This window comes from Dasypus novemcinctus, chromosome 21 (assembly GCF_030445035.2).
Source record: "Dasypus novemcinctus isolate mDasNov1 chromosome 21, mDasNov1.1.hap2, whole genome shotgun sequence".
NCBI classification, from domain to species: Eukaryota; Metazoa; Chordata; class Mammalia; order Cingulata; family Dasypodidae; genus Dasypus; species Dasypus novemcinctus.
Genome location: NC_080693.1, coordinates 66,222,936 through 66,250,659, shown reverse-complemented (window position 1 = coordinate 66,250,659; position 27,724 = coordinate 66,222,936). Strand labels below are relative to the sequence as shown.

General features: G+C 45.4%; 1 protein-coding gene across 3 annotated transcripts in view; it reads right to left on the bottom strand.

Moving 5' to 3' along the window:
* Window positions 1-255: 255 nt before the first annotated feature.
* MYL4 (myosin light chain 4) overlaps window positions 256-27,724 on the bottom strand; it is a 38,861-nt gene continuing 11,392 nt past the window's right edge. For 2 of the 3 annotated variants that reach the window (XM_058284464.2, XM_071210723.1), the window contains exons 2-8: window positions 17,791-17,959; window positions 14,450-14,477; window positions 3,690-3,839; window positions 1,984-2,157; window positions 1,449-1,526; window positions 820-864; window positions 256-434 (exon numbers count right to left, since the gene is read on the bottom strand). In XM_058284464.2, the coding sequence (XP_058140447.1) occupies window positions 836-864; window positions 1,449-1,526; window positions 1,984-2,157; window positions 3,690-3,839; window positions 14,450-14,477; window positions 17,791-17,925 (594 nt within the window). In that variant the 5' untranslated portion in view covers window positions 17,926-17,959 and the 3' untranslated portion in view covers window positions 256-434; window positions 820-835. Of the gene's footprint in view, window positions 435-819; window positions 865-1,448; window positions 1,527-1,983; window positions 2,158-3,689; window positions 3,840-14,449; window positions 14,478-17,790; window positions 18,001-27,724 lie in introns of those variants that run through there. The other variant, XM_058284463.1, reaches the window with a different exon arrangement.

Here is a 27,724-nt window from a genome sequence, read left to right as displayed (position 1 = left end):
CTCCTGGTGTCCTCCTTCCTGCCTGCCACCTGGAGGTGAGAGAAGGTGGGGAGTGAGCCTCCCCCCCCCCCCCCCAGTTACCACTCCTCAAACCGCAGGCTCCACCAGAACTCACCGCTCAAGTGTCTGCCCTATTATTTCTAGATCCATGGACTTCTGTCCTACTTCTCCAGCACCCAGCTACCACTCATTTCTCTGGGGCATCTGCCTGAGGCGATAGGTGAGACAATCACAAAAGTACCACTCAGAGACTGGTCAGAATCAGAGCACTCGGCCCAGCCTTGCCCGGGCTGTTTATTTGCAGGGAGGGCTTGGGGGCTCTGAGGTCCTTGGGGTTGGGGTGCAGTGACAGGTCCAGGACTCCAGCTCCAGCTCGGTCCCCCAGGGTCTCTTGGTAACTCACCCTGGAATGGCTAAGGCCAAGGGCCATGCACCTGAAAGAAAGCACCAGATGAAAAGCACATTTCACCTTCCTGACCCCAGTCCCTGACACGAACCCCATCTCCATATCAGCCAGCACCAAGCCCGGGAGGACCAGGGAAAGGAGAAGAGAGGAAGAGGGTCACGAGCACAGGCCGGGAAACCTCCCGGAGCCTGAGCAACAGGCGCCAGACCTAGGAGGATGGCTGATGAGGGCAAGAGGGTGGAAAGACAAGGGAGGAGGGAGGAGAGGAGGAGCGCTGCAAGCCAGGGCATGACAGCATCCCACTCAGTGTCCGCAGGGGTCAGGGCTGGAACAGAGGACTTCTGGGACACACAGTGTTGTCCCTAAAGCCCTGTGTAAACCAGGAGGGACCGGGAGGGAGAGGCTGCACTTGCCCTGGAGGAGTCGGCTTCACCCAGACATGATGTGCTTGACGAAGGCTGGGAAAGAAAACGACAGTCAGCCACGGGACTTGGCCCTACGCAGCTCTTTATTTCTCTCAGCCCCTTAAACCTTCCCCCTTCCCTCTACTGCCTGACTTCAAATCTTCCCGCTCCCACTTCTCCAGTGATTCTTTCTCCAATTTGGGGGTCAGTGGGAAGAAAGTAGAAAAGGGCAAGAGACCTAAACCCTGCTCTGTGTCCCTTCTCTGTCCTGATCCTCAACATAGACGAAATGAGTTACCTTATCTTAACTAATCCCCATAATAGCACTATGAGACAGGTGCCGATATGACCCCCATCGTCCAGATGGGAAAATTGAGACTCAGAGAAGGTTAAGTGACTTGCTCACGGACACAGAGCTACTTCATCACAGAGCTATCTCCATAACACAAGCTCCTCCCATCCACACCCAGGGCAGAAAAAAACAACACCCATAGGGAGCCCACCGATATCCACCGAGGGCCGAAACCCTCCTGCCTAGCTCCCGGACCCGTTCTGCAGACTCATCCCCGGTCCCAGCAAGCCTGGTACCTGCCCTCCCTCCCTCGGCTGCCCAGGGGAGCAAGGGCACAACCCGACACCTTCGTAATTGATGCAGCCGTTGGCATCCTCCTGCCCAGCTAACAGCTGCTCCACCTCAGCCTCGGTCATCTTCTCTCCTGCGGTGGGGGCAGTGGGCTCTTAATTACACATGGCAAGGGGGGCAGGCAAAACCCAAGCACCCCCTCAAGTCTGCAGCCCGAAGGCTCCCTGGGGGGTAAGGCTGCGTGGGCTGAGGCACCCCCTCCACCCTACAGCCAGGAAAGGAAAAGCAGGCCAGGGCCCGGTGCTGGAGGCAAGACCAAGGACAGAAACCTGGCGGCCCTCCCCCCGGGGTCTGTCAGGAAATGCCCCCTGCTCTGCCAACCTACCCTCCGCTTCTCTTCCAAACCCTGGAATCTGGGGAGCACACCCGGCTGGGGAGGAGTGTTCCCAAAGAGCCCCGAGAGACAGGGCCCGGGTGAGGACGTGACCCTCAGGGTGGAGAACCCTTCCGTGACCCCCGGCCTAAGCCAGCAGGGCCCCCCAGCTCTCCTGGCCTCCGCCCTGGGCTTCCGCCGCTGCCCGGCGGCGTACCCAGGGTGGCGAGGACGTGCCGGAGCTCAGCACCCATAACCGTGCCGTTACTCTCCTTGTCGAAGACGCGCAGCCCCTCCACGAAGTCCTCGTAGGTGCCCTGCTCCTTGTTGCGGGAGATGTGCTGCAGGATGGGCAGGAATGCCTCGAAGTCCAGCGTCTTGGTGTTCATCTCTTGGGGCGGGCGCGGGGAGGGAAGAGAAAGCATCGTGAGCAGAAGCTCCGGGGCAGCAGGGCCAGCTCGGCCAGGCTGGGACCCGGCCCTGCACGCTGGCAGCACTCAGTGCTTAGATGGCAGCCACTTCAGGGCAGGCACAGAGACCACCAGAGCAAGACAGGACCCTGGCACCGGGCGTCCTTTTCTCGGTGGCAGGACTGGGACAGAAGGGAACAGGAGCCGAGACTCCGTCCAGAACTCTGAGCTCCCGTGGCCGCGAGGCAGAGGTGCTGACAGTGGCAGCACCAGCATTTTGAGGGGCCCACAGGGCCACACAGCCCAGGCCTCACTTTCACAATTTAAACTTTTGACGTGCAACTAACATACTGTCATAGGGGTGAACCCATAGGATCACAAAAAAGAAAACTTTGCGTTAACTCTGTGTGTGGGTCCTGTTGCTAGCCCACGCTGCCTGGAGTTACCTTGAACCAGTGCTTTTATAAATTTGCAATTATTTTGTGAGTGACACACTTCTCCATTAAAAGTTGTAAGGAGCTTTCATTCAGTATATATAAATAATTTTTAACTGCCACAAATGATGGCATTTATTGCTCCTAAAAGAACCCAGGAATTCCCCAGAATGGAAGTGGTCTGTCTCTCTTGGCCTCTAAGAAGGCCTGCTGACGTGTGCAAGCTCCCAGCCCCCTGGCCCTTTCCTGACCACATCCTTCACCTCCAACTGGGGTCTTCAGCAAGAGGAGGAGGGGCAGGGGCCAGGACCAAGGGAGGAGAAGGGGGGACCAAGGTGGGACCCAGGGAGCCACTAGAGACTGCCCACCCTTGATGGCCTGGTCCAGCCTAGTGTCCACACCCCTGAGAAAGACATGCATGTTTTAGGGCAGCTGTTAGCTCTTTTTCCACTGCCACCCATGACAGATGACATGCACAAATGGGACACACTCCCTTGCATAATTCCCAGGTTGCCAGTTATCAAGGTACCACTGCCTAAATTCTCACTCACCCAAAGCTATCAGAATGCAAATGAAAGAAGCGTCATTACAGAGGTCATCTTGAACCTGGTTGAATTTGCAAAAAATGAATAATTTGCAAACTTGGGTGCTCTAACCATTATTCGAAACAAATTGTTTGATACAACTCGCAAAGGTCATGCAGCATCTCAGCACTATACCAGGTCTGCTGAGAGCTCCTGGGCGGTGGTGTACAGGGAGTGGGGAGTGAGATGTCACCAAGCCTTCCTGCCCATGTCCTGCCACCCCAGGGAGTTGTAGCTCCTGCCCTCCAGGAGCCCCTAGCCCTCTGGGGGAACAATACCACAGGGGACATGAGCTGAGAACAGGCCCAGGCCACATTCTCCAAGGGCCAGATAATGCCAGGGGCTTCTAGGTCAATTATCACAGTGGAACAAGGGTACCATGGGGAGGTGAGGCTCGTCCTGGAGGGCTAAAGGGGCAAGAGAGGGCTAAAGGAGGCAGATCTGGGAGAGGAGCCAAGGCCGCAGCCTGAGGGGCAGCCCGTGGCCCACGCTGACCTTCCGGCTTGGGCTTGCCCAGGACGCGCAGCACCTCGGCGTTGGTGGGGTTCTGGCCCAGGGCCCGCAGCACATCCCCGCACTGCCCGTAGGAGATCTTCATCTCTCCAGCTGGGGTCCGGTCAAACAACGAGAAGGCCTCTTTGAACTCTGTAGGAAGAAGACCAGCTGCAGCTTCCTGGGCCCGAGTGAAGGCAGTGGCCGCGTCCACCGGGGTGGAACAGCCAGTGACCACGGCTGTTAAAATACTTCAGCGCTTCCCCTCGGCCACCATCCCATCTTCTGACCTCTAAAAAGGCAGCCTCTGAGACCAGCTCCAGCCCTGGTCCTAGGGAGCCAGCTGTTAAACAATTTGCATGTCTCCCCAGCCTTCGCTCTCCCTGCCCTTCCTCCCCTGGTGCAGTGAGGTTCCTGATTGCTGCAAATGGCAGGGAAGTGAAAGCAGCACCAGAGTGGGGACCAGGAACCCTGGGTTGGTGGCTCGGCTCTGCCACAAAGCACAGGCTAAGCCCGGCTGCGTCTCGGTTTCCTTGGGCGCACACAGGGAACAAGGACTCCACCCACCCACCCCTCCAAGCTACGGTCTGTCAAAGCAGGTGGCAGCATAGGGAAGCACTTTGCAAATGATAAGACCTGTTAGGATGTTGGCTATTATCAGTACTGCGTGTTTGGGGCTAAAGGAGTCTCCCAGGACACACCATGTGACCTTGGAGCCAGACTACCCCAGCTCTGCCCTGACCCGCATGTGGCCTTGGGCAAACTGCTAACCTCTCTGGGCCCTATTTTCTTAGTTCTAGATAGAGATGCAATGTCCACCTGTGTGGGCTGCAGGGTGTTTCACACAGCGTCCCAAGCAGGGTGTCTAAGCACATGGTAAATGAATCAACAAATGGTAGTTATTATTATATATACTAGTTCTGAAGCCAGCACAGAACTATAGGGCCTGGACTTCCTGAGGGTACCAGGGCAGGTGAATGAGGGACAAGGTCAAATGAAGGCACTGCAGGGCCCTTTACAAGGAAACGTAATTCCTCATTAAACCAGACTCAACCAATTCATTACTGGGGATTATTTAGACTAGGATTGGCATTGAAGTTACCTTATGTTTACTAAACAGATTAACAGTATAAACCAAAGACTGCTTGAAATACTTAGGAGAAAAGCTGTTTTAAGCCTCTCCAAGTCCTTTAGAAATACTTACTTGGAGGCTGCATATGGATTATTTACAAATCATTCCACATATCAAAGGTTCCTCAACTCTACTTGCAACTCTTTATTAGGCTTTGTACGCATTTAAAAGATATAAAACTGCCTGCTTTTCACATTACTGAATAATTGAATTCAATTTCTATATCCACTGCTTACTAGTTGGTTGGCCTTGGCTAAGTAAATATCCAACCTCTAAAATTCTTCTCTATAAATGGCACCTACCTCATGGGGGACCTTGTGAGAAGGAAATATATTAACATATGTAAAAACCTTAACACAAGGTCTGGCACATAGTAAATTCTCAAAAAATGCTATTATTGTCTTACTGATTTAATCCCAAATTTACCACTTAACTATGTGTACCTTAACCTCCTTGAGCCTTGATTTTCTCCTCTGTAAAAAGGAAGTAACAGGGAAGCAGACTTGGCCCAATGGATAGGGTGTCCGCCTACCACATGGGAGGTCCGCGGTTCAAACCCTGGGCCTCCCTGACCTGTGTGGAGCTGGCCCATGCACAGTGCTGATGCCGTGCCGTGCAGGGCTGTCCCCGCATAGGGGAGCCCCATAAGAAGTGCGCCCCGTGAGGAGAGCCGCCCAGCACTAAAGAACATGCAGCCTGCCCAAGAATGGCGCTGCACACACCGTGAGCTGACACAACAAGATGATGCAACAACCCGGTGCCGCTGATAAGGACAGAAGCGGTCACAGAAGAACACACAGCGAATGGACACAGAGAGCAGACAACTGGGGGTTGGGGAGAAGGGGAGAGAAATAAAAAAGTAAATAAATCAATAAACCTTTTTTTTTAATTTGAAAAAAAAGGAAGTAACATCTACCTCACAGACTTCTTATAGGATTTTTTTTTTAAGTAATCAAGCGCAGGGTCTGACACAAAGTCAATGCTCAATAAGTATATATTTGCTACTTGAATCTGAACTCAGGCATTTTGGTCTTCTCCTAGTTTGTTCAGAAGAGTAAGGTCAGATTTAATAACAGAGGGTGTCTCCTCATAAAAGTAGGTACAATGACCCTTAACAGGAGGGTGGGGCAAGAGGCGGCAGGGGAGGAATAAGAACAGGGACCTATGGTTTGAGCACTGACCGTGAGCCAGGCTCTGAGCTGACTTATGAATCACCTCATTAATCTTTACAATAACCTTATGCCATACGAGTTATTATCCTCGTTCATAGGCCAATGCAGATATGGTTTCTGCAACTGTGAAGGAAGCCATCCATGTCCTCCCACAGGAAACAGTGGGGAGGAAGGAGGCGGAAGCTACTTGCTGTACCTGCTAATGCTCCGACCTGTGACTCGCCTTCTGAGGAGCGTAGTGTGTGCATAAACCAAACACTGAAGTTCACAGTTACACAAGGGGGGTGGGAAACCAATGTGATCTTGAGATGTACTGCAGAAAACATGATGTTCCCAGACCCAGAGAAATCTTTCCTCAATAGTCGCCTATTGTCAGCTGCTTACTAAAGCAATTAGTCCAGTGGTAGAAAGGGAAAGACCGCTTTCCAGAAGGATGTGGAAATCTGGAGAGGGACTAGACAAAGAAGTCAAGGGTTACAAGCTAGTTCCTATGACGAAAAAGCATTTTTTTTTTTAGTGGAGCCATATGGCCTGGAGAATATAAAGCTAAGAAGGGACTTGATAATTAACTTCCAATGGGTGGAGGGTATCTAAAGGATGTTGAACAGAATCACAATTTCTGAATTGAAAAGAACCGAATACCTTGCTTTGTGGATAAAAAAAATTAGGGTTTAAAGGTGGAATGGGTGGAGTGTTTGAACACCTGCTTTGCATGTATGAGGTCCCATGTTCAATCCATGGTACTTTCTAAGAACTTTTTTTTTTTTTTAAAGTTTATAAAAGAAGTTAAGTAACTTGCCCAAAGTATCATGGCCTGATAGTGGCAGAATTAGGGCTAATACCAAAGTCTCCTAATTTCCAGAGAATACTCTTTCCACCATACCAGGAGAACACTGTCTTCAGCTTCACAAAGAGCAAGCAAGAGATAATGGAGATAAAAATAAAAGCAGAAACCATTCTGGTCCAACATAAGGAACAATGTCACTGAGGTCAGAGGGATGAAAGACCAGAATGTTAGCCCCAGCCTGAAAATCTTCAGAGAGAGAAGAGACAACCAGGTGTGCCAGCTGATTGAGCTCTGGCCTCTCCATATGAGGCTCTGGGTTCAATCTCCATCCCCTGGTACCTCAAAAAACAAACAAAAAAAGCAATGATTGCCTTTAGGAAAGGGGGAAATAAAGGAAAAAACTATTATTTTTCATTATTTACTTTAAAAATACGCCTTAAAATTATTTGATTTTTTTACCATGTACATGTATTAATTTAATTTTTTAAATATAAGGAACTTCTGGGAAGATGGTGGACTAGAAAGACATGTGACTCTCTTCTCCTCCAGAAAAATAATTGAGGACAGGCTAAAACAGTCTAGAAAAATATCTTCTAGGGTTTAGGACACCAGGCAAAGGCTGGACACCGCCCAGGGGAGAAAGGGACAAAGGAGGGAAATCATGACGACAGAACTGTGAGTTGGAATCAGCAATTGCTCCTGCCGGCACCATCCCCGACACTAAAGACATTTCAGAATTCTCAGGTTTCTGGGCCTGTAAATACAGACAGAGGGGGCTCCAGGAACCTACCCCCCATGGAAAGTGGAGAGAGGGTGACACAGCCTAAGGCTGACTCAGCTTCTGACCCATATATTTGGTCTGCTGTGTCCAGGAGCCCTTCCAGGCCAGGTGAGGCGGTGCGCCATTGTTTGCCTTGTAGCTGGGAAGGGGCTAAAGATTCACGATCCTCCCAGACTCCTTCTCTACTAACCTGTACTGATTGTTGAGGACTTACACGGGAGTGGAAACATTTCCTAGCTGGGAAAAGGGAGGGGGCTGCCAGAGAAGGCTGGAGAACTGTATCTGAGAAAGTTTGAATTACAAGGCTCTTAGACTCCATGCAGGAAATTATATCACATTGATCCGGTCTGTGTTGCTACAAATAAACTCCTACCGGGCATTGAACTGAGAGCTGCCAAAGATCGCCATCTGCTGGCAGATCAGGAAAAGCATCTGAAAAATTAAAATAGGAGACTTTTCCCAGCCTCAATAGCCGCCCTCCCCAAGGCCCTAGGAAGCGAGTCTAAAGCCAATTTCTAGGTCCAGTGCCCAGTTTTGACCAACTAGCAGGGACAATCCTAACAATCCAGGTCGATCCAAGAATCAAAGAGCAGTGGTAACACGCAGCCTCCTGCCACTAAATCTCTACAAAAGAGAAAGAAATTGAGCATCTAAGTAAACTATATCCCAATCAGATGCATAGACATCAGCAAAATATTTATTAGCCATACTAAGAAAATAGAAGACATGGCCGAAGAAAAGGAATATATCAAAGCTCCAGAAGAGACGCAGGATTTGAGAGAACTAATCAATGAGATGCATACAAATTTCCAAAAACAAATTAATGAGTTAAAAGACAATATGGTTAGTGAGATAACTGACATCAAGAAGATATTGAGCGAGTGCAAAAAAGAATTTGAAATCCTGAAAAAAAAGTAACAGAGTTCATGAGAATTAAAGACACAGTAGGTGAGATCAAAAACACATTAAAAGTGTACAACAGTAGAATTGAAATGATAGACGAAAGAATAAGTGATGGCAAAGAAAGAACAGCTAAAATTGAAGAGAGAAAAGAAAGGAAAAAATTGAGCAGGGGCTCAGAGAGTTGAATGACAACACGAAATGCAACAACATACATGGCATGGGAGTTCCAGAAGGAGAAGAGAAGGGAAAAGGGGCAGAAAGAGTATTTGAGAAAATAATAGCTGAAAATTTCCCAACTCTCATGAAAGAAATAAACTTAAATATTCAAGGAAAGTGGATGTAACTCAAGCAATTGGGCTCCTGTCTACCACATAGGAGGCCCAGGGTTCTATACCCAGGGCTTCCTGGTGAAGGCAAGCTGGCCTGCATGGCAAGCTGGCCCACACAGAGTGCCAGACCATGTGGAGTGCTGCCCCACACAGGAGTAACACCACACAGGAGTGCTGGTCAACACAGAGAGCTGACGCAGCAAGATGATGCAACAAAAAGAGACACAGAGAAGAGACAATAAGAGGCTTAGCAGTCCAGGGAGCTGAAGTGGCGCAAGAGAATGATCACCTCTCTCCCATTCCCAAAGGTTCCAGGATTGGTTCCCAGAGCCGCCTAATGAGAAGACAAGCAGACACAGAAGAACACATAGTAAATGGACTCAGAGAGCAAACAATGGAGGAAGGGAAGAAAAAGAAATAAATCTTTAAAAAATAAATAAATAAATATCCAAGAAGTACATTGTACCTCAATCAGAATAAATCTGAATACACCATTTGTCAAATGCCAAAGATAAAGAGAAAATTCTCAGGGCAGCAAGGGAGAAGCAAACCATCACATACAAGGGACACCACATAAGACTTAGCACAGATTTCTCTTCAGAAACCATGGAGGCAAGAAGACAGTGTATGATACAATTAGGATACTGAAAGAGAAAAACTGCCAGCATATAATTCTTTATCCAGCAAAATTGTCCTTTTGATATGAAAGTGAGTATAAAATATTGACAACCACACAGAAACTAAGCAAGTTTGCAAAAAAGAATTCAACTTTGCAGGAAATATTAAAGAAAGCCTTAGAACCTGAAACAAAAAGACAGGAGAGAGAGGCTTGGAGGAGGGTAAAGAAGTAGACTAGCTGAAAGGATAACCAAAAGAGTAAAAATGCAGACAAAATTATGATATACATATGAACACCAAAGAATAAAATGGTGGAAGTAAATAGTGCATTTACAGTAATATCATTGAATGTGAATGGATTAAACTCCTCAATCAAAAGATACAGGCTGACAGAATGGATTTTTTTAAATGTGCCCTCCATATGCTCCTTACAAGAAATTCACCCAGGGATATAAAACGGCTGAAAGTGAAAGCTTAGAAAAAGATAATCCACATGAACAGTAACTAAAAAAGAGCAGGGGTAGCTTATGCTAATATCAGGAAAAAACACAGGCTTTAAATGCAATAAAGTTATAAGAGATACAGAAGGCCATTATATTAATAAAAGGGATCATCCACCAGGAAGATAAAACAGTCATAAATATCTATGCACCTAATCAGGGTGTCCCAAAATACGTGAGACAAAAACTCTAGGAAAACTGAAGGGAGAAATAGACACCTCTACAATTATCACTGGAGATTTCAACACCCCCCTCACATCATTAGATAGAACAACGAGACAGAAGATCAACAAGGAAACAGAGTACTTGAGCAATATGATAAACAAGTTAGACCTAACAGACATATATTGAACAGTGCATCCGAATTCAGTGGGTTATACATTCTTCTCAAGTGCCCATGGATCTTACTCCACATGTTAGGGCACAGAGCAGCTCTCCATAAAATATATAAAAACATTGAAATTATACAAAGCACCTTCTCAGATCATAATGGGATGAAACTGGAGATCAATATTAGACAGGAAAAAAGTAAATTCTCAAAAGTGTGGAGGCTGAACAACACACTCCTAAATAATCAGTGGGTCAAAGAAATTGCAAGTGAAATCAGTAAATATATAGAGACAAATGAAAATGAGAACACAACATATCAAAACTTATTCGATACAGCTAAGGTAGTCTTGTGGGGGAAATTTATAGCCCTAAACACCTATATTAAAAAAAGAAGAAAAAGCTAAACTCAAAGACTTAACTGAACAACTAGAGAAACTAGAAAAAGAACAGCAAAACAATCCCAAAGCAAGCAGAAGGAAAGGTATAAAGACTAGAGCAGAAATAAATGATATTGAGAACAACGAAAATGAACAAAACCAAAAGCTGGTTCTTTAAGAAGATCAATAAAATTGACAACTCCCGAGTTAGACTAACAAAGGAAAAAAGAGAGAAGATGCAAATAAATACAATCAGAAATGAAAGGGGGGGAGTTACATCTGACGCCACAGAAATAAAAAGAATCGTAAGAGGATATTATGAGAATCTGTATGCCAACAAACTAGACAACCTAGATGAAATGGACAAATTCCTAGAAATGCACAACCAACCTACACTGATGCTACAAGAAATACAAGACTTAACAAACCAATCATATTTAAAAAGATTGAATCTCTCATCAAAAATCTCCCAGCAAAGAAAAGTCCAGGACCAGATGGCTTCACAGGTGAATTCTACCAGGCATTTCAAAAAAGAATTGAAACCAATTCTGTTTAAAATCTTCCAAACAATTAAAGAGGAAGGAAAACTAACCAACACATTTTATGAAGCCAACATCACCCTAATACCAAAGCCAGATAAAAATAATACAAGAAAAGAAAAATTACAGACCAATCTCTCAAACGAACATAGATGCAAAAATTCTCAACAAAATACTTGCAAATCAAATTCAATAATATATCAAAAGACTTATCTATCACAACCAATTGTGATTTATTCCTGGTATGCAAAGCTGTTTCAACATAAGAAAATCAGTCAACCTAATACGCCACATTAACAAACTGAAGGGAAAAAAAATACATGATAATCTCAATCAATGCAGAAAAGGCATTTGACAAAACCCAGCATTATTTTTTATAAAAGTACTTCAAAAGAAAAAAACTGAAGGAAAATTCCCCAGTATGATAAAAAGGTGTATATGAAAAACCCACATCATACTCATTGGGGAAATGCTGAAAGTTTTCCCTCTAAGATCAGGAACAAGACAAGGATGCCCACTGTTACCATTGTTATTTAATGTTGTAGTAGAAGTTCTAGCTGGGGCAATTTGACCAAAAAAAAAAAAAAAAAGTAAAGGCATCCAAATTGGAAATGAGGAAGTAAAACTCTTACCATTTGCAGATGACTTGATCTGTACTTAGAAAATTCTGAAGTATCTACAATGAAGCTACTTGAGATAATAAATGAGTTCAGCAAAGTGGCAGGATAAAAGATCAACACGTAAAAATCAGTAATGTTTTTATACATCTGAGGAGGAAATCAGGAGAAAAATTCCATTTTCAATAGTAACAAAAAGACTTTAATACCTAGGAATTAATTTAACAAAGAAGTACAGGACCTATATGCAAGATACTACCAAACAATGCTAAAAGAAATTTTAAAAGACTAAACAAATGGAAAGACATTCCATGTTCATTGCTTGGAAGAATAAATATTATGAAGATGTCAATCTTACCCAAACTGATTTATAGATTCAATGCAATACCAATCAAAATCCCAACAGCTTACTTTATAAAACTAGAAAAGGCAATCACCAAATTGGAAGCATTCTAAAAAAGAAGAGCAATGTAGGAGGAATTTCACTGCCCAACCTTGAAACATATTACAAAGCTACAGTGATCAAAACAGCTTGGTACTGGCATAAAGATAGACACATCGATCAGTGAAATAGAATTGAGAATCCGGAAATAAACCCTTACCTATACAGTCAACTGGTTTTTGACACACCTACCAGGTTAATGTTAATGAACAAAAAAGTGTCTTCAATAAATGGTGCTGGGACAACTGGATATCTATAACCGAAAGAATGAAAGAGGACCCCTGTCTCACTCCCTATACAAGAATCAACTCAAAATGGATCAAAGACCTAAATATAAAAGCCAGGACCATAAAACTACTGGAAGAAAATGTAGGGAAACATCTTCAAGACCTTGTAGTAGGTGGTGGTTTCTTGGACCTTACACCCAAAACATGTACAACAAAAGAAAAAATAGATAAATGTGACCTCCTCAAAATTGAACACTTTTGCACCTCAAAGGACTTTGTCAAAAGGGTGAAAAGGCAGCCAACTTAATGGGTGAATATATTTGGAAATCACATATCCAATAAGGGTTTACTATCCAGGATATATAAAGAAATGTTACAACTCAACAATAAAAAGACAAAAGAAAAAAAAAGAAAAAGAAGACAACTCATTTAAAAAATGGGCAAAAGACTTGAATAGACATTTGTTCAAAGAAGAAATACAAATGGCAAAAAACACACGAAGAAATGCTCAACATCACTAATGATTAGGGAAATGCAAATCAAAACTACAATGAGATATCATTTCACACCTATCAGAATGGCCACTATTAAAAAGACAGAGAACTACAAGTTTTGGAAAAGATGTGGAGAGAGAGGAACTTATTCACTTTTGGTGGGAATGCAGAATGGCACAACCACTGTAGAGGACTGTTTGGCAGTTCCTAAAGAAGTTGAATATAGACTTGCCACTTGACCCTGCAATATACTGGGTATATACCCACAAGAACTGAAAGCAGTGACATGAACAGACATCTGCACACCGATGTTCATAGCAGCATTATTCATGATTGCCAAAAGTTGGAAACAACCCAGGGTCCATCAATAGGTGAATAGATTAACAAACTGTCATGTATTCACACAATGGAATATTATGCAACTGTAAAAAGAAATGAAATTGTAAAGCATATGACAACATGGATGAACCTGGAGGACATTATCTTGAGTGAATCAAGCCAGACACAAGAGGATAAATACTGTATGGTTACAGTACTATGAACCAAATATATTGTGTAACATATTATGATTTTTTTAAAAAAATTTTATATGTATCCAGTACATCTAATTGAGAAATTTTTTGAAAAAAGGAAAGAAATATATTGTGTGTGTGTGCTTAAAATCAGGGGGTTGGTCCGGGTGATCTTTTAAGGTCCCTTTCAGCTCCTGTGATTTTATGTCCTGGAGTCATTTGGTGGGAGAAACAGAGGAGTTGCAATAATAGTGAGTCTTGTTTTATAGTGAGGACATGTAGATGTCACATGATTAAATATTTCATTCTCAAATATCAGACTCCTACAAATGGGGGGTTAAGAGGCAGCATCTATTTGGGAGATCGCCAGGCTTCTCTTGAAGCTGCATTTAATAATACTTTATATAAGATTGAGAAAACTTAAGTTATCTCATCAAAGATAGGGAGGGGGAGTTGATGGAGATCACAGGTGGACTAGGGCATCCCCAAATCACCCCTGCTACTGCTGGTGGATGAGCATCTTAGCAAACATCATGTTGGGGGAAGAGGAGCTGGTAACCTAAGAAGGGCTTTTCAATGCAATGGAAATGAGCTTCTACAAATTTTGGACATTAGGCTTTGTTGTGTATCTATTATGTTCCAGGCAGTCTGGCTGGGAGGCTGAGGACAGGGATCTGGAATCAGAATGCCAAAGTTTGAGTCCTGGCTCCACCACTGACTGCCTGCATGAGTCGGGGCATCCTCTGTGCCTCAGTTTTCTCACTTGTAAAATAGGGGAGGTAATTATCTCTCCCCCACAGGGTTGTTGTGAGAACTAAATAAGTTAACCCATGTAAGTAAAGTGTTTTGGACTGTGCCTAGCACATAGCAGGTGCTCAAACCAAGTTTGCTGTGATGACGGTGATGATGATGATGGTTACTATTATGAATCCTCCCACTCCTCTTCCTCCAGGAAAGAGGAACAAAGAGAGTATGGTGGGGGAGGGAGGCTGCTGGTACTCACCTTCGATCTGGTCGGCACTGAAGTCTATCTGTGGAAAGGAAAACAAGACAGTGAGGGCTGAAACTGCTGAAGGCTTCCAAAGGAAGCAAGAGTGGCTTCCACAGCACCCTCCAGATGGGGACTGCTGGGGAGGAAAGGAGACTATCGGCTAAGTGTAAAACACCAGTCTACCTGGAATGGGCCACTGTTCAATAAATATTGCCTCCATACCAAAAACTCTCAATACCACTTGTTAAGTAATGGCTCTGGGTGAGGGGGAAGAAAGAGAAATACTCTTCTTGGATACCTCTAGAACCACACTGACCCCCTTGGGTCAATCTAAATTCTTCATCCTAGCCAACCAGAAACTCTGCTTTCACCTCTTCAGTCTCTCCCTACTCCACAACTCTCTGACCTCCTCTGTGCCTTTACACCACCCACTCCCCACCCTTGGTCCCCTTCTTTTACTGATTTTATTTTATTTTTTAGTTTTTTTTTGTCTTTATTTATTTTTATAATGTTAGATTCAAAAAATATGAGGTCCCCATATACCCCTCAACCCCCTCACCCCACTCCTACCCCCATAACAACAACCTCCTCAATCATCATGAGACATTCATTGCATTTGGTGAATACATCTCTGAGCACCGCTGCACCTCATGGTCAATGGTTCACACCATAGCCCACACTCTCCCACAGTCCACCCAGTGGGCCATGGGAGGACATACACTGTCCAGTAACGTCCCTGCAGCACCACCCAGGACAACTCCAAGTCCCGAAAATGCCCCCACATCACATCTCTTCCTCCCACTCCCTACCCCCAGCAGCCACCATGGCCACTTTCTCCACACCAATGCCACTTTTCTTCGATTACTAATCACAATAGTTCATGAATAGAATTTGATGCTGATTTTAAATCCACCTCCTTTAATGAACAAATTGTCCCTCTTAGGCACTCTGGAGTAGTGGAGTATTTTGCATGGGCTCTCAATGTTCCATAATTGATTTTTAGTTGTGTCTTTACATGTACCTGGTCACATGAAGCCAGGGTTCCAACAAGGCAGGGATTTTTGTTCTTGATCATTAATGCCTGGCACATAATAAATACTCAATAAATATTTGTTGAATAAAGCAATACATTTTGGATCCCCCCCACCCCATATGCATACTAATTCCATGCTGAGTACAGAACAGGAAAGTGGGAAGCTCTGAAAATGAAAAATGAACGAACATGAATCATCATTTTAATTTAGGATCTTGTATGTTATTGATTGTCTTCTACCCCGTCTTCTCTCCCTTGATGGTGGTTAACCAGTCCTGGAGCATCTTTTTCATGTACCACCATTCCTAGTACTAAGTCTGCTGCTTATGCTATGGCCATGCCATCTCATCTTCCAGAACTGTCCTCCATTAGTGAGGACCCCTGGAGGTAGCTGGCATGGGCCAGAGAATGGGAGGGAGATGCTTGTTCTAAACTAGCTGTGCCCAGAAGTGGACTTTGCTAAGGAATGGGGGCAGTGTGGGCTGTTCAGGAAGTTAAAGGAACCCCCTAAGTGAGATAAAGGATGCTTTGCATTAACTCTGAAGAAAAGGTATGATTTGCCTTAATTTACAATGCTTTAAGGCCAGGAGTAAACATGTAAGAAAAATGAATATAAAAACATCAAGTCAGAATGTGTGATCATAATCACACACACTGGGATTAAGTTTACTTTTGCTCTATCTTTGAGCAAAGAATCTTCTAAGCAAAGGAACTGGGTAAGTACAATAATGGGAGAAATGACTCATGAAAGGCACCTAGTCTTTTTTCCACTTTAAAACAAATCCAGTCATTTCACAGGAGTGGAAAATCCAGACTTGACAAAGAGAATCGCAACTGGAGCAATGCATTAGGGAGGTGGGGGTGGATGGAGGGAAGTGATGGGCCGAGGGGAGGGTTTGACGTCATTATAGAGCTGTTGCCTGGTAGCAGAGAGCAGGCCTGGCAAAGGCTGCTGCTTTTAGAGGGGGAGATGATCAGCTTTTCTTGTCAGGCTCTGTTCAGAGAGGGAGAAATAAGTGATTTAGGAAGCCCTTCAGGTATTTTTAAGATCTTATACAATGCCTCAGTTTCCCCAGTGTGCTACAACCAAGCCCAGGGGTGAGGCAATGGCCTCCATCTATTGGCCAAGCCAGCTCTGCTTAACCCTTGGCCCTTGAAGGGGATTACCATTTTACCATGGATCAACTGCAGGGCCCAGGCACAACACTCACAGAGTCCCTGGCCATGGATGCTGAGAGGAATCCTGAGGGGGCCAGGGACGGCCATACAGTTAGAGGCCTGGGTTTCTGGTTCCCTGGCTACATGCCACAGAACCTAGGCCTGGCTCTTATTTTGACTTGACTCCCCACCACTCCAGCCCAGCCCTAAGACTGATCCCCTGGGGCCCACTCCTCCCGATCAGTTATTAATAGCACTTCATACCAGTAGCCACTTGACCTCTTGCATTCTGGTGCCAAGGCTGAAAACTGCTCCACGCTCCAATGGCTTCTGGCTCCCTTCCTCCTTGGTCCACCCCCTCCCAGTTCCATTCCTTCAGCAGCTGGGCCAGATAGCTGGGAGGCCTAAAATGACTGAGTCAACAGGCAGGGGCTCCATCAGTTCCAGGGAGAAGAACACTCCACTGTGGGGGCAGCAGGGCAGAAAGGGACTGATGAGAGAGAAGGAACCAGGCGCAGTTCCCTCACCAGGTTAGAGAGGGGGTCTCAGCCTGGGATGGGCCAGTCCTCCCCCTGCTCCATATGGGAGCTCAGATAGAGGCTACAGAAGGAAGAACCTATCTGGGTAGGGAAAGAGGAAAGATAGCCAGACTCCGCTCACCTTATCCTCAGTCTTCTCCACTTCCCACCCCACCCCAGGGGCCCAAGCACAAAGGGAGAATGCTCCCTGAACTCAGCTCCAACTGTTTACGTTACTCACTGCAAGCGGTACTGCCAGTCCTCATTATGTATCTTTTCTCCATAAAGGTACCACAAGACCTCCAAGGAAATGGTTGGCCTCTTTTACTTTGCTATAGTGGCCCCCACAGTGCCTTAAAAAAAGTCAGATGGTTGGTCGGCTGTACCTTCTCACCATTCCCAACTCTTCTGAGCAAATATGGCATGGCAGAGCAGTGCCCTCAGACAGTATCAACTCAACCCAAGATGGCCTTCCCCAGCCCCACCATCTACTCCACTGCCCCAAGATTGATAATTCAGGCATGGATACCATAACCCTCAACCCAGTCCAGCCTACATCACCTGAAGTAGATCTCTAACTTCCAGGGCAAATAGGATCCTGAAGGTCGTCCTCTCTCCCCTCCAGGCAGCTCTGCCTCACTCACCTTTACACTCTTGGGGTCAAAGGCAGGTTCCTTGGGGACCTCAGGGGCTGGGGCAGCAGCAGCGGCAGGAGCAGGGGCTCCTGCTGGGGCTGCCTTGGCCCCCTCCTTCTTGGGCTCCAGCTTCTTGGGAGGCATACTATCTCGTTGGGGTCTTCCGTGGAGGTGGAACCTAAGGAGGAAGCAAGGCATGCAGTGCCCTGGAGAGGAGACAGGAGACTGGGATGCCTCCTTTCCCTTTTATCTGGGCAGGAGCCCCCACGGAGGGGCTGGGTGTGAGCAGGAGCAACTGCTGCTGACTATAAAAGGAAGAAACACCAGCAGGGTACAGCTGACAACTGTGCATTGTCACCAGGTTTGGGGCCACCAGCCCCTCCCTCTCCTCCCACACCTCCCATTCTTCACAGCCTCCATCTCTGGGACAGGCTGATCTCTTCCTGCCAATTGGTGGAAACCCAGAAGGGCCAGGAAAACAGACCCTCTCAAAAATGCCAAGTTGGGCCAGAGAGATGAGCTGACTTGAGCAGATGATAACCCTCACACAAAGTCCGGGGAGGGGGAGGCTTTTTTTAGCCCCTCCTAAGCAGGGGCAGCCCACTGCACATTCCTTTTAAGCCAAGATCCTTTAAGCTGAGCTCCACTCTGGGCCCTCAGCTCTGCCCTGACGTTCAACTCTCCGGCCTGGAGCCCTGAGCGACAGCTGGTCCCACCAGCCCACACTGTCCCACAGCCTCCTGCTCGACAGTTTTCAGAGCAGGCATCCCAGGAACTCAAATCCCCTGGTCTTTGCCCCCACCAACCTCAATCATTCCACAAGTTTTGACCACTTAACAAGTGTCTGGGGAGTGTGTGGGGGGGGGGGCCAGGGTGAGAAGCAGAGAGTCAGCAGGACTATGGGTCAGAAAACTTGGGATCTAGTTTTTACTCTACCTCTAAGTCACTCTGTCCCCTGAGCTCTGTGTGTGGTGCTTACTATGGTCCAAGCACTATTAAGTGTTAAGTCATAGAGTATCTCATTAAATCCTCATCACAATCCTATAAAGCATATACTATTACTACTCCCATTTTACACGCAGGAGTTTGAGTTGAGTAACTTAGGCAAGTTGAGTTGGCTAATGACTTCCAGCTCGGATCGCCCAGGTGTGTTCTGAGTCTAAAATTAAATCATTTATATTATAATCCCATCTGTGGGGGAAAAACATGTTTGCTTGTTCATCAAAATGGTTGGGATGGACACACACTAACCTGGTGACAGGAGACACCCCTGGGAACCTAGGGGATGAGGGCAGAAGGATAAGAGCAGTTTTTAGTTTTTTACTTTTTTTTCACTTCCTGTATTAATGGAAATTTTTCTAATGAGCATATATGATTTTGCAGGGTTGAAAGCCAACAATACTTCAGAAAAACAATTAAAAGTTTTATCCGCTGCACAGAACTGCTGTGAGCTGAAAATTTAGGCTCTGAAATTCAGATGATAAAGAGGAATAAAGCTGAGATAAGCAGAAAAGTCACTTTGCCTTTCTAGGCCTAGTTTCCTAACCTAAAACTGAGATTACTAGACTACAAAATGTCTGATCCTGTTAACTTCCAAACCTGCAGTTCCAAGCCTGCAATTCCAGGTCCTCTGGAGCTGATGTCTATGCATACCCCCAACTGCCCAAGCTAAGCTTCCATACCCAAGATATTCATTTCAGAGCCAAACGGAACCCATTTGATAGGTGAGAAACCGAAGCCCAGCGAGACCATTAGGCTATTCAACGGCAGAGCAGGGGCCAGCTGATTCTGAGTTCCGGTGTGTGGTGTTCTCTCATTCCACACTGCCCCTTCTAAAGCAAATACACGCTCTCCGCATTGGTGGACAGAGAAGGCTTCAAAGGAAACCAAGGCAGGAAAAGGGGCCAGAACTTTCTAAGGGGACCCCAAAGCAAGGCCAGAGCCCAGACCCTAGGCCGTCCTCCTGGTTCTGGGCTGTGACAGCAGCTCCTTCGCTCTTTTCGCCTCACGTTCCCCTTGTCTTCTGCCTCACCTTCTCCCTTCCTTCTCCCCCGTCAGCCCAGACTCCTTGTGACCTACACTCCTGGACCTCTGCTCATATCCTTCCATATTCTCTGTCTGCCCCCCTCTCGGACCCACTGCATTCCCCCAAGGGGCTCTGGGACTTAGGCTGTTGGTGATTAAAAAACAAAAAATAAAAAGAGGAGAAGAGGCTTCCCACCTCCCTCCCTACCGCCACCCACTCTCTTCCTGGACAAGGCATCCTGCAAGGTTTGTACAGAGACACACACCCTGAGGCTCCTGTCGAAACCCTCTAGGAAGCTGCAGGGAGGCCCAGGCACTAGTCCTAACTTTGCCAGCCACTTTCTTTCTCTGGGCCTGAGCCTGATTTTCTCTAAAATGAGTGATAATGAGTTTTCAAACTGCGTTCCACAGAACTCTATGGTTCCACCAATATGCTTCTGGCTGCAAGGGATGTAGAGAGGTCAGGGCTAAGAAATCCCCCATATCTGCCACTTCAATCAACCACTTCAAAAAACCACTCCTGGGAAGCAGATGTGACTCTATTGATAAGGCCTCCGTCTACCATATGGGAGAACTCAAGTGCCCACGCAGCAAGCTGAGTGCCCCCACGGTGAGCCAGTGCCCGCTCAAGTGAGTCACGCAGATGATGATGCAACAAAAAGAGAGATGAAGAGAAGAGTCAAGGTGAAGCACAGCAGAGCCCAGGCACTGAGGTGTAACTGACAGCAAAACTCTATCCATGTCAGAGGTCCCCGGGACCCAATCTTAGAGGAGAAAGACCAGAAGACAAAAAGAGAAACAGATACAGAAGATCACACAGTGATTGGACACAGGCAGAAAAAAATAGCAGGGTGGGGGAGAGGAGGGGGAAAAACCCATCCCTGGGGAGTGGGTGTGGCTCACTGGTTGAGTGCCTGCTTCCCATGTATGAGGTTCCAGGTTCAAACACCTATACCTCAAAAAAAAAAAAAAACCTCTCCTGCTGTTTTAAATACTGGGGTTACCATGATCATTTTCTAAAAAATGTTTCCACAGTTTAAAAATTTTGAAAATAATCAATGAATGAGATGCTTTCAAATATCCCCTTCCAGTTTAAAAAAAAAAAGTCATTCTAGAAGAAGAGTACGGTTTGGGAGATTCTTCATTTCTTTTCTCTTTTTCAAATTTTTAAATTTCTTTTTTAATTCTAAGGATATGCAAGATATCAAGTCTGCATTGGAACAGATCTATGAGCTTAGGGAATAGGGAAAACTAAATGGGGTCCTAGGGGCATCCGAAAACAGAGTATGACTTTGGAGGCAGACAAGTGTAGGTCTGAATCTGGTTTTGGTCCTTCCAGGAAATATTCCCTTCAACAGTAAATATTCCCTTCTTAAGTAATTGCGAGATTAACATAAATAAAGCAAGTAAAGCACCACAAACAATCCCAGGCCTAGGAAAAGTCGTAGACGTTAATTTCCTTCTGCTAGCCCAGGCACATGAAGTTAGAGGTGTGCTTGGGCTTCTTTTCCCTGAAGGAACTCTGAGAAGAGGGACCCTCATGAGGGTGTGACAAGGTGAGGAGGCAGTGGCTGTCGGGGTTGTGAGGTGTGGTTTTAGGAATGAGGAAGGAGTAGAGGGGGATGAAGGGGGGGGGAAAGGCAGCAGCTGGGAACCCAGGGTGTGAAATCCCCGTGGCTCAGAAAGCATGTGGCAGGTCCCCGGGGCAGGCCTGTCCGCCACCTACGTCTGCCAGCTCACCCTCAGATGAGGAGCCGGCCTGCCTAAAACTTTAGGCCACGGGTGCCACAGCGGGGGAGGAGACATTCCTCAAATCAGTTTATGATTCTCTTTGAGCAAGTCCAGCTGAATGAGGGCCTGGCACTTCAGGAGCAACTAGAGAAGAGCCGTGGTTTCAGGGAAAGAGAGATGCATCAAGAACCATGACTGCTGGGAAGCGAAAGTGGCTCAAGTGATAGAGCTTCTGCCTACCATGTGGGAGGACCCAGGTTCTATCCCTGGGGCCTCCTGGTGAAAAAGAAGAAGAGAAAGCAGGCCCGCGCAGCAAACCAGTGCACTCGTGAGTGCCCACTCCAGTGCCCGTGCGAGAGCCCACATGGTGAGCATGAGTGCCCATGTGGTGAACGCAAGCACCCGTGTGGTGAGCAAGTGCCCGCGTAGTGAGCCAGCACCCACACAAGCGATGGCGCATCGAAAGAGAGACAAGGGGAGAGTCAAGGTGAAGTGCAGCAGAGACCAGGAACTGAGGTGGCACAATTGACAGGGAACTTCTCTCCACATCAGGGATCTCTAGGATCAAATCCCCGTGAATCCTAGAGGAGAGAAAATGAGAAGAGAAGACAACACAGAGAGCAAAAACAGTGGCTGGGAAGAGGGGAAGAGGGGAAAATACGTAACTAAATAAATCTTAAAAAAAAAAATAAGACAGCTGATACCAGCCTTTATATTAAAACTCATTCATTAGAGCCCAGGGTGAACGTAACTGAAATCAGAGGTTTCATTTACTTATGAGCCTCATTCTGTTTCATGGGCCCTGTCGAATCTTCTCTGTCTAGGGTGTCCTTCAGGGCCTACAAGAGGGCCTTCCCCTTCAACACAAGTCAACTCACCAGAACAAAGGAAAGGGGGAGAGGCAAGTACAGCAGTGGATACAGGCAGCCCAACCTCTGCCTCAGGAGGAGCGTCAAGTGGTTCCTGAACCAGAAGAGCTGGGGTCCGCCCAAAGCTCCTACTGGAGGGATTTCACACTCAGGGCACAGAACACACAGGAGAGCATTTACAGCAGCTGCCAAATTGGGAGGCAAACGCACAGAGAACTGACAGGAGCCCTGGGCTGGGCTGTGCTCTCCCTCCTTCTTCTCCCTTCACCTCTAACCACTCCCGGCCCGTGTTCGCCCTGAGAGAAATCCATGAGAGTCAAATCCCTGGGATCAAATGCTGCTGACAGCAGGCCTGGCTGTTAATGCCTTGCCTTATCATCCTCCCTCCTCTCTGCTGGCCAAAGTGTCATAAACCTGGACATCACGGAGCAGTGACCTGGCCAACACTACAATAATCTGTCCTGTAGACGGCACCGGGTAAACCGGCTTTGCTGCCAGGCAGAGGTTAAGAGGCCCCGCCCCCTCAGAAGCCAGATTGCCTGAGGCAGAGCCCTGACTCGGTTACTTCCTAAGGCAGCTTAGCCAACCTCTTTCGTCCCCAGTTTTCTCATCTGGGGCTGCTAATGTGAACCTCACAGGATGGGTATGAGAATTAACCATGTTATACAGGTGACATGCTTAGAATAGTGCCTAGCATAGAGCAAGTGCTTAAAACACATAAGCATAGGTCCTGATTAAACTAGAATGACTGCTACTCCCTTCCTCAAGATCAAGAGTGTTGAAGAGAAATGAAGAAAACGGTAAGAAACCAGAATGAAGGACGCGGCCTGTTTTGAACTGGCTTGTGTGTGTGGTACGGGGTGGTTCTGGTGTGGGACAGGAGGTGGCCAGGTACTGCTATGAAATGATTAAAAAAGAAAAGAAGTTCTTGGGATTCTGATCTCTTTTCCTCCATCGTTGTCTTGGAACAAACAGTGCCACCCCTCACCTGCAGCTACTCGAACCTCTGGTCCAGGCGTTGGTAAAGGAGCACTGGGCTTCTGAGGAGCTGATCAGAACGGGGTGGGGTGGGGGGGACAACCTAATTTTTGGCAGTTGTTTCTCCTCCTTATCCCCTCTAAACTCCCTGGGCAAGAGAATCACAATCTAAGAAGTGCCTTCCCCTAAGGTTGCTTCTCCCTGGGGATGGGGGTGGGGTGTGAAACCCCAACATGAGGGGTTATTTTGTGGGGTTGGGCCTCACTGCCTCGGGTTTGGGTGCCAGGGGTTTTCAGTCTTAGGGCCCATCCAAGCCCTCACCCTCACCCCTGAGCTCAGTGGCACTGGTATGCACTGTTGGACAGAGCAACCTATATCCCCAGGGGCAAAAAGACAAGACAGGTGAAGAGCACAACTAATTCAAAAGAAGATGAGTTACTTGATTACAGATTCAAGTTTAAGTAGAAATATAACACAGATCAAGATATTTAAAGTAGCCTAATAAATACATTAAAAGATATAAAGGAAGGAAACGAATATGGCTCAACCAATTGGACTCCCATCTACCATATAATAGGTCCAGGGTTCAGTGCCCAGGGCTTCCTGGTGAGGGCAGGCTGGCCCACGCAGCGAGGTGGCCCACATGGAGTGCCAGCCCACATGGGAATGCGGCCCCACACAGGCGTGGGAACGCCGCCCCATGCGAGAAAGCCACCTTGCACAGGAGTGCCAGCCGATACAGCACAGGAGTACCGACACGGAGAGCTGGCACAGCAAGATGACACAAGAAACACAGAGGAGAAAAAATAAGAAGACATAGCAGAACAGGAAGCTGAGGTGGTGCAAGAGAGTAATTGCCTCTCTCCTACTCTGGAAGGTCTCAGGATCAGTTCCCAGAGCCGCCTAATGAGAATACAAGCAGACATAGAAGAACACACAGCAAGTGGACACAGAGAGCAGGCAATGAGGGGAGAGGGGAGGGGGAAAATAAATAAAATAAATCTTTAAAATAAAAAGAGATAAAGGAAATTATTATAATTAATATGACACAAGAAGAAGAAAACATAAAGCACTAAACGGAAATATCAGATATAAAAATGTAATAGTTGAAATAAGAAAAAAACTTTAAAAAGCAAACATACATTAGATATGAAAACTAACTAAAATAGAGCACACAATCAATCAGTTTGAAAAATAGCAGAATGGATACAGCTGGGAAACAAATTAGGGAATTGAAAGACCAGAAAGAAAATCTCCCAGAAGGAAGAAAGAAAGGCAAAGAAATAGAAAATACTTTAAAACCTAAGAGATGTAGAGGCTAGAAATAGAAATGCTTTATGGTTTGAAAGGGCAACTGAGCTAAGTACATATATATGAAAGGAATCTCATACAAGCCCATTAGGGACATGAATGAGGACGTTCACTACAGCATGATTTGTGGTGGCAGGAGTTGGAAGCAATCTGAGTCTCCATCACTGAGAGAATATCTGGGTAAGAGGTGAGTGTGCACCATTAAGGAGTATGAAGTAGTTAGAAAAAAACAATTAGATGCACATAGAAGAAACAGTAATAAGCTGAAACTGAATGAGATATAAACCACAACATTTCTATAAATTAAAAAAATAAATATATGGGGAACAGATGTGGCTGCTCAAGCCCTTGAGTATCCACATGGGAGGTCCCAAGTTCAGTTCCCCGTGCCTCCTAAAAAAACAAAAACAAACAAGCAAAACAAACAAAAAAAGCAACTCATGTGGCTCAGTGGTTGAGTGCCAGCTTCCCATACACAAGGTTCCAGGTTCAATCCCCAACCCCAGTACCTAAAATATATACATATATATATATATATATATATATATATATATATATATATATATGCATACAATCTCACTGATAACATACTGTGTATGAATGAGCTGCAGTTGAAGCACCAAGGAAAGAAAAAGTTTATTAGACAGGTACAAGAATTTATGCTAAAACTGAAAAATTTCTTAATACAAATCAATATACATTTTTCTAATTTAAATAGGTAGGTTTTAATTGTAATTGGCAGCATTATGTAAATTCACTGAAAAAGCTACAAAAGTTCTAAGACTTTGTCAATATTAATAAATTTAGAGTTGCTTTCCAAAGCATGCAATACTTTGAATTTGATGTTAGAAATGAGTTGACGCAAGAGGTAGTGAATTTTCTTAACTTGGACAGACATAGTTTTGAAACCATTGTGCTTTGATTGAAAATCAAATCAATTCTTCCAAAATAGTGGAAGCAATTATTTCAGTATGGATGTGATTAAAGGAAAGTGACTATTTTGGTAACTGATTCAATTATTGGAAAACGTTAAAGTATGCTTGGAACAACTTAAGTATGTGAATCTACTTTTTCAACTGTGAATTTTATGAAACTTAAATATAGATCAAATCTTCCTGATGAAAATTAAGCATCCAAACTGATATAGTCTGCAAGAGTAAAAGACATGCTGGATTTGGGGAGCAGATGTGGTTCAAGCAGTTGAGTGTCTGCCTGTCACAAGGGAGGTGCCGGGTTCAATTCCCAGTGCCTAATAAAGAAGACAAAATGACCAGACAATGAGCAGACATTAACCAATGACAATGAGCAGACAACCAGCAAAAACAACAAGCAAGAATACAAAGAGCAGACAACGAGCAAAATGAGCAGACAACCAGCAAAAACAAATGAGCAAGGAGCAGATATGGTTCAAGCAGTTGAGTGCCTGCCTCCCATATGGGAGGTCCTGGGTTTGGTTCCTGGTGCCTCCTAAAGAGAAAAAAAACAGACAACAAGTAGACAATGAGCAAAAACAATGAACAAAATAAATGAGCAAGCAGATGAGGGAGCCACCGGAAGGTTGGGGGGTAGACATACTGGATTTCAGAAACTTAGTACAAAATATCTCATTAATAATTTTTATATTGGAGCAGGTCTAGCTCAGTGGTTGAGTGCCTGCTTTGCATGTATAAGATCCCAGGTTCAATCCCTGGTACCTCCTTTAAAAAAATTTGTATTGATTACATATTGAAATGGTAACTTTTTGGGCCTATTGAGTTCAATAAAATATAGTACTGAAAAGTTAAAATGCATGAATCACTCATTATTCAAGAACTCACACAAACAAAAAACACACATTTGAAATATTAGATGGCTGCCTATAGTGGGTAGTGTTTGGCTAGGATGAGGGAGTAAGAGTGTAGCAGTTTGGTATAATTTATGAATTCCTAAAATAGATATTGGATTATGTTTCTAAACTTATCTGTACCTGGGTGTGATTAAATTATGATTAGGGCTTTCATTGGGCCACATCAGTAAGACTCACAGAGAAAACTACATGGCAGGGAGGAGAGTTGGAGTTTTGATGGTGGAGTCTTGATGTTGGAACTGGAGCCTGGGAAGTGAACACACAGGAGAAGAGAACAGAGGAAAAGAGAAGGCTCCTTCCACACAGCAGAAGCCTGGGTGAGAGAGACAGAGCCATTCACCTGATAGCCTACAGCTGGCTTTGTGGAGAAAGTACAGCAGCTGAGTGTGGAGAGAAATGGAGCCCCAGGAAGACAGGAACCCAGGAAGCCTGAACTCTTGGCAGATGTTGGCAGCCATCTTGCTCCAACATGTAGAAATAGACTTTGATGAGGGAAGTAGGGCCTGGTAACTGTAAGCTCCTACCCCAAATAAATACCCTTTATAAATACAAGCCAACGATTTCTGGTATTTTGCATCAGCACCCCTTTGGCTGACTAATACAGAACTTGGTCCTGAGGAGTAGGGTCATGCTTTTGCAATTACCAAAATGCTGGAACAGTTTATAAATGGGTAAGAGGTATTTTTTGGAGGAATTGTGAAATGCTTGATGGAAAAGGCCTAGATCACTTTGAAAAAACTGTTGATAGCAATATAGATGCTAAAGAAACTTACTCTTATTGGAAACTGGAGGAAAGACAATCCATGTTTTAAAGTTGTGGAAAACTTCGCATGATTGACTCCTGGTGTTTTATGTAAGGCAGAATTTGAAAATGGTGAGCCTGGGCATTTAGTTGAAGAACTTTCCAAAGTAAATTCAGAGAATGTGGCTTGGCTTCTCCTTGCAGCCTATAGCAAAATGCTAGATAAGAGAAATACACTGAGGAATGAACTGTTGGACACAAAGAAACCAGAAAGTGATTCCAGAAATTCCAAGGCTCTAGAAATCAAATCCCTAGATGATAGTGCCCCATATGAGGACTTAACTAAACTTGGAACTTGGAAAAAATCAGGATTGAAAATGCAGTTATCTAGGAAAGACCTGTGGAAAGTCTTACTGTCTCATGGCTTGGAACCCTGCTTCC